We start from the raw sequence: 11,704 nt of genomic DNA, 5'->3' as shown, positions 1-11,704 counted from the left end.
AAGTCTGGTTTATTTCATGACTCTGAAACACGAGACGTGGAGCGCTGATCACATCAAAATCAAAATGTTACAGCAGAAACTGTCAAAATCACTGCAGCGAACAAGGCAAAAAAGAAGTTTTGGCAGCATGTTGCGGCTCAGCAGTGAGCTCAGGCTCCACTCCAGTCAGCCCAGGGCGATGTTGCACTCTGCCTGTAATTATGACAATATGGGTTTAAGATCCCATGGGTGACATGAGCTATCTCTGTGTGATAGGCACTGAAAATGAACACGTAGATGTGGATGTATAAGATACAACATACTGCCAGAAAGATAGTGATCAGTTTTCTGAAACGTAGCTTTCAGTTGGATTGTAGCAGGGACACCACTGCCTCCATATGGTGAAAACACTGTTTAAATGTTAACTTTCACTGCTTTTTTAGCAGTAATAAGCAGCATATAAATATTTAATAAACGCTTTCTAACAGACTCTGACGCAGCTGTGATCAAATCTCAGTGTTTGTCAGCGTCTCTGTCACCGGCTCCGACTCCTCCGTCAGCGGAGGCTGCTGGATGAACAGACGATGAACCACAACACGGTAAAACGCAGGATGGAATAATATAGAATATGTCTTCATAGGAGAAGTTAGAATTTCTAAAAACTGTTCATAAATACTAAATCAGGTGACTTACAGTAAAGCGTGACCAATGTCTCTTACTATGAGGCTACAGCTACGAGTGAACCTCGTTAGCTTCATTTTGTCTGTAGTGCTTTTCAAAGCTCATATGTTGACTGGAAAACTCTGCAGATATTTCTGAACGAAAAAGACATGAGCTCAGATTTTAATTATGCAAAGTGCATCCTGTGTCAATATGTGACAGAAGTTGGACATAACAGACTCATGTTCACGGAGCAGCAGTCAAGGGGAACCTTTGGGGAGGAACCTTTCAGAGAACACTGTGTTACCATCTGGCAGGTTGACTGTAACACAGGTTTAGCCTGCAAACTAAACCGGACCAGGACCGGGTTAGTTTGCTGGGATAAGTTTCCGTGCTCAGACTGATTCAAACCTCCTTCATTAGATGAAATTCCCTGATAATAATCCTGAGTTAATGAAAAAAGACTGGTTTAACTGGTAATCTCTGGCATTGTGTCCAAGTCTCTTTCCCACCAGATACACTAGAAAAACTGCTACTTTGATTGAACTTAGAAAAAAAAAAAGCAGTTATATATTGTCAGTTCATACATTTTTAGTGTAAAATATTAGTTACAGCGGCTATAAATTCATTTGGACAGTTTCAACATCACAACATTTGGAGATAGGTGGGGAAGTAAGGAATACTTTTTTTTAATGTACTGGTTTAATTTATTTGGTTCAGTCAATAGAATAATGGAATCAGCCTTTACATTGTCCACTGGTGTAGCATGTAAACTCCCTCCATTGTCCTAAAATCCCCAAATCCCAGCCAGCGTACTGGAGACGTGACCTCGACAGGGCCTGTCCCTGGTCTTCCCTCACCTCGTCACAGAGCTGTCAGCTGTAGACAGGGAAACATGCAGACCTGGCAAAGTATTCTTATCTTGTCTCTGTGACGCTCAGTTAATTGGCTTCCACCTGCACGTTACTGTCGGTGTTGTAATGGAGGCTGCTGAACTGCCTGGCGAAGGCCAACCTCAGAGACAGAGACCGCATCTGGGTCAAGGCCGGCTGCGGACATCATGGTGTCCGGGGGCAGACATCCACTGGGGCCCCTGAGGAGGCCGATCGCTTCGTTTTAATTACATCCAACTTCCGGTCCGTGTCATGTTGTCAACACACAGCCTGGTCCAGGGGCACTCAAACACAAGTCCCGCTTGCCACATCTCAACAGTGTCACAGGCCCAGAAAGGACGGATAAAGTCCCTGACATTTAAGTTATAAAAACTCCAGAACCATGTACACAAAACACATTTCTGTATTGATGGAGGAGGTGACAGCTTCTTTGTGTAACTAAGCATTCAAACGTGGCACAGAAGCCATGATGTCCAGGCAGAGACACTGATGTAAGTGTTCATTAGTGAGTTCCCTGGGATACACCGTGTGTTGATTCCACCGCCCGCTCTTGTTGTGTCATTGATTTTACAATAACCCTGCTGGTTGTTTGATGTGACAGCTTCAGCTAGTGAAGTTTATTGGTTGCTACCTCTGAGTTCTGGGAACAAAAGTGCTAAAAATGGACAGGTTTGGTGTTACAGTTGGCGTTTTACTGTAATTCACAATGGCCACTGTTTGATTGTGAATTTGGAAAACTGGTCTTATGCTTTCCTCAGGCAAAATGAACACGCATGTCTTAGTCTACTAAACCTTAAACACAGTCTTCACAGCCGACCCTATTCAGTGGCTGGTTTTGAACGTGTCCTTTCATTTTTTAAATTTGAGAATTTACCTCTGATAATGTTCTTTTTTACTGTGGCCACTACCAGCTGAAAGAGAAAAACAGTAAAAGCCTTGACCGTGGAACTTAACAACGTTTGGCTTTCAGATTTGAGGGGTCACGGTGCCAGATATGGGGTTAAAAGATCTGAAATCTGAAATGAAGAGTAATCAGGGAAATCTTAATTTGAACTGTGAAACAAACAGGGAGCTGATGTAACTCAGCCTAGACAGGAGAGATATCTTCTCTATGTCTAGTGTTAGTGTGAGTCTGCATTCTGCACCAGCTGTAGACGGGCAACTGCTGCATCATTGAGGCAGCTAAATAATGACTTGCGCTAAACTAGCTGCGAGGAAAGGCAAAGTGTGAATAAGTTCTTCCACTATGTTATTTGGGAGCATTGGCTTAACTCCCTGAACGAGTTTCTTGATTGAAGTTGACGTGCTGTTCGAAAACAACTTCTACGTCTCTGGCTGAATGTTATAAGTTATTTGTTAGTGGTTCAAGGTGATGTGCTGATGCTGTTAGAAATATGATCAGGACCTGAGACCAGAAAGTCTGTCCAGAGTTCAGTCGTGGAAGGTTGGAGGCCATCCAGTCTCTGATGGCACCAAGACAGCGTTGCAGGGAATCGAGAATTTTTCTGTTTTCAGGGCTAAATCAGACATACAGCGGGGTGTCATCGGCGTAACCATGGTAGGCCACAGCGGTGAAGTAAGTGAAAAATAACATGAACTAAGGGGGAAGCAGATTCAAGCTGAACATGATAGGGCCAAAGATCGAGCCCTGTGGGACCCCCCAGGACATGTGATCGTAGGGTAGAGCTAAAGCTGTCAACAGTGACTCTGAATACTCTGTTAGATAGGTAAGATAAAAACCGCTTTAAGGCACGGTCAAGGTCCAATTACTAGACTTCTCCTGAAGCCACATGTCATGGTCTTCATCAGCAGATAGTTTGCTCAGTTGTCATGGAGAGAACAGTTTATATATGATGAATATTTCATATTTTATATTCATATCAGTGTCTCTTTTATGATCCAATATTATTTTTTAACTTTATTTTTACATATTCTTTCTGACATCATTCAACTTACAGTAGACACTCAACATACAGCAAGCCTGGAAAAATAACAATAAAACAGTGTAGCTACGTTTTACAGCTGATAGCTCTGAATAAATAATGCGAGCTGGCGGTCATAATATTTTGCATAGCGTCCCACAGTATTTGACAGGGGATGTTGGTGTGGATCTGTTGAGGATTTCTAAATCTCAGCATTGGTTTACAACCAGCAGCTGCTCCGTAGAGGTCTGAGTCATCATCTATTTCAACCGCCGAAATAAATGTAAAACGAGAGATTCAAGCAAATGGACAGTTTGGCAAGTTTTGCAGGTTTAACTAAGAAAAACTCAACTCATGTTGATATAACTTAATTTAAGAGGTGCACACAGCTCCTGTCCTGGCCGACAAAAAGCACAACATCTTAAATAAAGCTTTTACTCTGCCGAACAATCTGTCAGACTCTCTCACCTAAAACAGATCAGAGATACAAGGTACAACCCCCCCCCCCCAAAAAAAGAAAAAAAACAGTGACATCATTGATGATGTTAGCAAGAGCAGAAAAGGAGGAAGTGTTTGGTCGCCACCCCTTTTAAAACTCCTGGAAAGCCTCGGGTAAGGAAGACCAAAGAAAACACAACATTTAACTCAAGAAATCGAAAGATTCAATCCATAAACAAGAACTGAACTTAAGCAAAACCTTCTTTTGATTTCAGTAGAAAATTTTGATGGTGCTTGTAACAACAATCACACTAAACACAAACAAACCTGTGAGAGTTAGTGTGGAGGTACAGGTGGAGCTTTGGGTAAACAAAGGAGAAGCGTGGTCTGAGAGGTATAAATGTGCCTGAACCACAAAGGGAGTTCAGCTAAACCCCTGTTGGGACTGGATTTATGTCTCAGGGGGAAGGTGGGGGGATTTTTATGTTACCTGCTCTGGTCAGTGATTTTAATCCTGTCTGGAGCATGTGTGGGTAATTCTTCATTTCAAAGTGGGTCTCTGAGTTGAAATTTGAAATTTGACTCTTGTGTGAAAATGGAGGAAGTCCAAAATGTTTCTGCTAATCTGGAAACACCCTAACGACAACATATAGGCCTATTAGGGAACCAAAATGGCGACCAGCCATTACAAGAGCAAAACCCACTGAAAGCTCATCAAATGGGCTTCTGTAATGTCTTTTGAGCCTTGATTTTAGGCCATATTTTACATTCAGTCAAACTGTCACTTTAAAAGCTGCTGAACCAGCTGTGACCAGCTCGTGTTTGAAGTGTAGCCATGGATGTTCAGACAACTGTCACTGGATCACTGTGACACTGAAGGAAACTTAAAAACAGGAAGATTCTGAATGAAGTTCTGCAGCCTCTTTTTCCTCCAGTTTCTAAGTGAATTTCTGAAAGTTTATTCTGGAGGGACAAAAGCAGTCTGGCACAGATGGTTTCTCCTGTAGAGACAGTCAATGAGAGCTTACAGAGGCCAAAAAAAGAAAGAGGTCACACCGGGACGTCCCAGGGTTCGACAGTTCGTGTCGTGTGAAGGAGCCCCGCACAAACTGTAATGACAGCATTTCGTGAAGGCTTTGGTGCTATTTCTTACGACAGGGATTCAGTTTGCAAAATGCCAAAGGGACTTGCAATATTCCTCCCTTGGAATCGGAAACGGTCATCAGGTTGTCTTAAATGAATGTAGATTTACTGCAAAGTCAGTCTCTCGACTTCATTTTATACTTTATATTTGCAGTAAAGCAGCATATTCAATGAATAAAACCAACAACATGTTACTTAACGGCAGATATAGCCAACGAAACAGTCAGGATTAAAAGAAGTAAAGCTTTTTGATGTGCATCACACACGGGTCATGAAATAAAACAGCTGCTGAACCTCTTGTTGGAACATGAAACATCCCCTTTTGTAGGTGAGTTTACCTGTTCTACATTACAACATATCTACTCCACAACAGAACTTTAAAATTGTAGATAAAAGAGGAACCATATCACTGGAAATGTTAAAGTGCGCCCTTCAAAATATCTGCTAAATCCACAGACGATTCAACAGGAATTTGTAATGACCTGCTCGTGATTTAGCGTCGTAAATAATAATGACCATTTTATTTTTAAATGCAAAAATGATTCAAATTGACGGATAAACGTATTCAACGTTGCGATGCTCGCGATGTGATGCGCTAAGTGTTTTCTTATTTGTCCACTTATGTGAGAGGCCCAAATTTAACAGTAGAGCATTTTGTTTTCAGGGTTTTGCACACTGAAGCTTTGCTGTGAAAACTGAGCCAAATTCATTCTAAAAGACTGTAATAACTCTCACACAGACCTGAGCTTGGCCGCCAACACTAAACAAGCCTCATTAGCGGTATAATCCCTCATTCCTATGTGTCTTTTTCCTCTCTTCCTCCATGCAGATGTGTGCGTGTGTGAGTCGGAGCTGGGCCCCCCCGGGTGGAGGGAACCTCTGGACTGCGTCCGAGCCTCGGAACTGTGCAACCAAAACAGCCAGTGCAGTTCACGTTACCGGATCATGCGCCAGTGCCTGTCTGGCGGGGACAAGGAGCGCAGCGCCATGCTGGCCTCCAAGGAGTGCCAGGGGGCGCTGGAGGTGCTGCAGGACTCGCCACTGTACGACTGCCGCTGCAAGAGAGGCATGAAGAAAGAGCTGCAGTGCCTGCAGAACTACTGGAGCATCCACATGGGTCTGACTGAGGGTAAGCCTCCAACAGCGAGCCGTGTCGAGAGTTAATTAAGCCTCCTGCTGCCTGTTGATTTCTCCTCATGTTTCGAGCTGTGAGCTGGCAGATGAAACAGAGCAACTTTCTGGGGGTTTTTGCGAGAACTCCACATAAGCCAAGGTCAAAGACAGTTCTGCATCGATTGTTGTGTGAGGGCCGGTTTGAGTTTCGCCCAAAAGTGCAAAGAGCGACCAAGATGTGGAGGAGAGGAGATGTTGCCGTTGCTTTTGCTCTTGTTTTAAAGGGAAGCTCCGCCGATTTTCCACCTCAGCGTGTTTCCAGATGTTGGGGAGCACGACTGCGTGCGCGAAGACGGTAGTATGAAGCCTTTAGTGTCTGCAGAGGGAGCTGAGGGAAGCCTGAGAGATGTCCTCAGGTGGTGTCACTTAAGGTAAATGCCTTGATTCCATAAATCCAAGTTACAGTACATTTACTTCAGCAAGTGAACACAGATTAGGCTGCAGGCTTTTATAGGCTCAAATAATCAGGGTGGAGGGTGAAAACCTTAATCAGCCCCCTCTCAGGTTTTAAAGTGAAGCCAGCAGGGCTGTTTCTGCTCAACAATACAGATGTTACCCCCCCCCCCAGCTGTGAGAGTGTCAGGCGTACTGCAGGGTGTTTCAGCCGCTCTTCTATTGTTTCGGATTGATTTTCTTGCTAAAGTCTTATCAACGTTTTTCTCTGGCCGTCCTGCCGCCACAGTCCAGATGAGAGAAGAGAGTTGATCAAAAAAACTTGATTCGTGCGTCTCCTGCAGTGATGACCTCGCTCTAAAAGCAATAACCTTAAATGAGAACTCTAGTGATGTTCCACCTCAGCGTGTTTCCAGATGTTGGGGAGCACGACTGCGTGCGTGAAGACAGCAGTATGAAGCCTTTAGTGTCTCCAGAGGGAGCTGAGGGAGGTCTGATAGATGTCCGCAGGTGATGTGACCTGGGTCAGCGTGGGTCCGGTCTGAGGACTACGAGTTAGAAAAGTAAAGAAATCTGTGGGTGTGGAGTCAGAAAGGAGTGAACCGACCAGACCTGTGGAGCCCCCCCCCCTCATCGCTGCTGCAGGCTACGGGACACAGGAGCATCTGCTAACACAACACACCCCACTCTCCCACCCAACTGTCAGAGGTCCAGGTGCATTGTGGGTAATGTAGACGGCAGGTTTTGACATGGAAGAAGAATGTGTGGAGTAAAAAAAGATGACGTCTCTGGTTTCTCCGGCATTGATTTTGATCCCTCTTTTTTTTAAAACCGAGTCAGACAGTGTAACAGGAGTGATGCCAAATCGGCGGCTATTTGTGTTGTTGTTGTTGTTGTAATGTGCGATGGGGTGTTTAAAAGAACAAATGAGCAAATCACATGAAACATTCTCTCACTGCAGAGCTGCTGCTGTGCTTTTAAACCGTCCCAGACACCTGGCTAACGCCTTTGGTTGGTTCAGGTCCCACTGCTGGCCCTGCACTGTGTTCCCTGTGTGTCAGCTCTGACGATAAGGCACACACACACACACACACACACACACACACACACATGCATACGTGCACACGGGCTGTTGGCTGTCCTAGTTTGGGTCTCAGCAGTGGCAGAGCTCATTAAGAGCCTCTCTCTTTGTTCTCCATCCCACGAAGGATGTCTCTGTAGTGCCAGCTACACTCACAAAGCCCCTGCATCACACACTCACAGACACACACACACACACACACACACACACACACACACACACGCACACACACACACACACACACACACACACACACACACACACACACACACACACAGACACAAACTTGGCGGCCACACACAGGACATACATTTAAGCCAGACAAAGTTTCAATGTACAGAAACACAAACACATCGTCTCAGTTGCCTGTACCACTCGGTGCGATTAGCAGCAGAGCAGCCTTCAAGGACATCCAGCGTGGTGCGTTTATGTGTCTCGGTGCTGTGCTGCGTTTTTGTTTGTGTGTGTGTGTTGTGGAGAGAATCACAGCAGTTAGGAAGAGGAACTGATTTGTCAAAGGTTGTAAGACGGAGAGAGGAAAGATGTTTTATAAAATATTGAAAGCAGCGCTTCTAAAATTTGTTTGGCTCATTACCTCTCTACACGACAGGACGCCGTGTGAAATCTGATATGAGCTCACTATGTTATGAGTTCTGTTTTTTTTTTACTTAATCAATCATCGGAGGAGGAATTCAGCTGAAGATGTTGATAATTCAAATAATCGCAGGACAATAATATTTGTGTTACCGTTATGGACACATGGAAGGTTTTTAATGTTGTCGATTATTTTCGAGCGGGGACGTTCATTCTCGACTTAGGAATTGGATGGCAACATTTTTGCTCACTAAACGTCCACCTACTAGTTTTTTTTCCAGAGCTTTCAACTGTATCTCACTGTTTTCCTAAGTGGATCGAGTTTGCTTATGGTGACTAGTTATTTCGATGAATTGTTTAGTCTTTCGTCTACCATCAAAATTGTTCCCGATCAATTTCATGTCAATTGGTGAATCAGTTTATTGTTCCAGATCTTCAACTGGTGGACTGCGCAGATGAAGACATGGTTGAAAGCTCTGGAAAAAGTGGAGTGGTGCTTGAGTTGAGGTTGTTTTTTTATTTTTGGGAAATGATATTCAAATTTTTCATTTGTACCCGAAGGAAACGGTAAAGTGAACGTCAAGCACTTTGTGTTCTACATGGCTCAGTGTGCTGTCACATCTGCAGTGACAGGCAGTCTTAGGGTTTTGTTTATTGGTTATTGATCGGTGTTGCCTGGGTTGGAGTACTGCTTGCTGCTTTTGCCTCATCTGAATCTGCACCGATTTTCCTCCCCAGTGTGGGATTCCAGGTGTCTGGGAGCGCTATGGCACACGCAGCCCTGTCTCCTGGAAGTTGCCTTTCTACCAAACTAAACAGCAGCAGCGAGCACGTTTCGTAGGAAACGGGATCTAAGGCCGGATCATGTTCAGAGGCAACGCCTACCAACGGCAGCGGAGTGGCCGGGGAGGATGGCGGGGAGGAAGACTCAAGGCTGCATTAGCCGCTACTAGTACGACACACCCCAATCTGTGACCAAACTGCCGGCAGTTGAGTTGCATTGTGGGTGATGTAGGCGGCATGGTTTGACAGGGAAGAAGAATGATCCTGTCTGTCACGAGTCTGACAATGCTGCATTGCTAGTGGGCCTCTTTTTAAATACTGTAACTACAGAGGGACATACTTAGTGATGTATTGTGTGTGTGTTTTTTTTGAATGGCCTGTGCGCCAGGTGCGTTTGGATGTAAACGGACGTCTGATTGGTCTGTGAGACAACTGGTTACTTTCCTGCGGTGTTTTATAGCGGAGGCGACAAATATAAGTCACAGCCTTCTGTAAAAAACGCATCTAGACATTATGGCAAGATTTTCGGGAAATAATTCACGAGGATATTTGATGGAAAACGAAGGAAACTAACTCGAATGGCTTCATTTTCTTCCAAAACCTTGAACAGGATAATATTTCACATCTGAAACTATGTTTCTGACGGGCAGTACCAGCAGCAGGCTGAGTCGATGAACACTAATTAAAAATACAAATATTCCAAAGCCTTTCCTGAGCACCGAGGACAGGTAATTGGTTTTGGGTTGGACGCAGCCTTGAGTCATGAAACCTAACATCCAGCGAATGATTGTGCAGGTTGGTACGGTACATTGGTTTGATTACAAAGAAGCTTAAAATGATCTTTATATCTCAGAGGAAGCTCCATCTGCTGCATGGTTAATGACAAAACAGATGATCTTAAATACATTATATCTGATAGAAACTGTGTTCTTCCCGTTTTTATTTCCAGCTATATTTTCCTTCGTATGACGTAGAACAAAAGATTTTTCCCTGCACAGCTTCTCTTCTGTGTCTCATTCATACGTGAGTATTTGACAAGGCAGAAGAGGATTTGTTGGCTTCTCAGCTTAAAACCTATAACTGAATCCAGGCATAGAGAGCAGGTGAGACTGAAATAATTATTTTTCTTTTTCTTTGTTCAAGGTTAAGGATCTGTTCCAGCAGAGCAAACGTTGGATTTAGAGAAGGTATTAAAATTCAAGAAGTACACAGCTATGGTCAGTATTAGGGAGCAGATCAAACTATACCCAGAGTTGAGCATGAAAAATACTTGGATCGTTAGAACATTAATTAAAGAAAAGCCCTTTACCTAAGGCCTTGTCTGTCACGTGCAAGCTTCTAATGCTTAAAAACTCTGAGCCGAAGAAGGAAAGTGTAAGAATTCAAGGCTCTTTGGCCCGAAATGTGTCTTAGAAGTCAAAGTCACAGAAGGAGAGAGTGACAAATAAAGAGTGAAGAATAAAGACAAGACTGAACAGCAGTGATTAATTATGTTTACAGTCGTCGTCGTGCTTCTTACTCTGAAGCAGTTTTAAGATTTGAACGTATTCACTTTCCTCTGAGATCCAGACACACAGACTAATCCTCTGGCCGACTCGTGTGTTGTTCTTTCTAGCGGTGTGCTACCGCTGCCGTACACTCACACTGACAGTGAAAGCACGTTTGGATGTTTGGATTCATGGCAGTGGACAGTCGCCCCGTCAGACAGCCCAAAGTGTCGCGCGCGAACGCGGAAGTTATTCACGCTAAAAGATCGACTGTGAAACTGGTCCTGATACGGGCTTCGGGATTGATGGAGGGCCACTGCTTCTGCCCAGGCGTGTGGATGTCAAAGCGCCGCACGACCCCGGACAACATTAACCTCTAGCTTATGATTCCGAATCGACAAACTATCCATCATTGTAATTTGGACTAGTCCCACCGATGTGACCAGAATCCGGTCTAGCGTCAGGCTGACAGACGAGCCGACCGGGGACAGCTCCCGGAGCTTCTATCTGTCGTCTCCGTCCTGGACCGTTTACTCCCCCCTGACATTTTGTTGTCAGACTACTTCATCATTTCATTTAGCTCTCTGAGCTAACAGTCTTGCTCACTGCCGGGCTCACTAGCTGGGTTGCTAAACAAGTGCACAGAGTTCATTAAAGGCAGTGCCAGTCTGATGTCCTCCTGTCTCCTCCCGCCAGCTGCGAGTAAACCATGTCTCTGTTGCGGAGCAGAGGCAGAGGAGCCCGAATAAAACTGGATGGTGACACGCATCTTATAAGCTATGAAGGCTTCCTCCATCTTGGACTCTCCGGCTCTCGGTTCACTAAAGGGTCAGCTCTGTCAGGACAGTGAATTCACTGCCGGCTCCCTTTGAATGAACCGATTTTGCCGTCTCGAAACGCCGTCGAGACAGAGCCTCCGTGTTGTTATTGTGGAAATTACCAATCAACGTACGTACTGCAGCGCACACTGTACGAGATGAGCGAGCGAATGAGCCGCGTTATCTCAACTCACGCCGACCAGCTGAGATTGTAGGATGGTGATTCATCAGTCTGTGAGACACAAGGCTTCTTTCCGCGGCTGCGGCCGAACAGACCTAAGATCTGCTGGTCAGATGAGGACAGTTGGTTATAAAAGGAGCGGAGCACACTTGTCACCGT

General features: G+C 44.7%; 1 protein-coding gene across 1 annotated transcript in view; it reads left to right on the top strand.

Annotated features, from left to right (window-relative positions):
- Positions 1–11,704, top strand: part of gfra2b (GDNF family receptor alpha 2b) — a 102,056-nt gene that overhangs the window by 2,012 nt on the left and 88,340 nt on the right. The window contains exon 2 of the mRNA XM_040158103.1: positions 5,865–6,164. Within this exon, the coding sequence (XP_040014037.1) occupies positions 5,865–6,164 (300 nt within the window). The remainder of the gene's footprint in view (positions 1–5,864; positions 6,165–11,704) is intronic.

This window comes from Xiphias gladius, chromosome 20, assembly GCF_016859285.1.
Source record: "Xiphias gladius isolate SHS-SW01 ecotype Sanya breed wild chromosome 20, ASM1685928v1, whole genome shotgun sequence".
Taxonomy (NCBI): Eukaryota; Metazoa; Chordata; class Actinopteri; order Istiophoriformes; family Xiphiidae; genus Xiphias; species Xiphias gladius.
The sequence above is the reverse complement of the archived record's forward strand: the minus strand, read 5'-3'. Positions and strand labels throughout refer to the sequence as shown.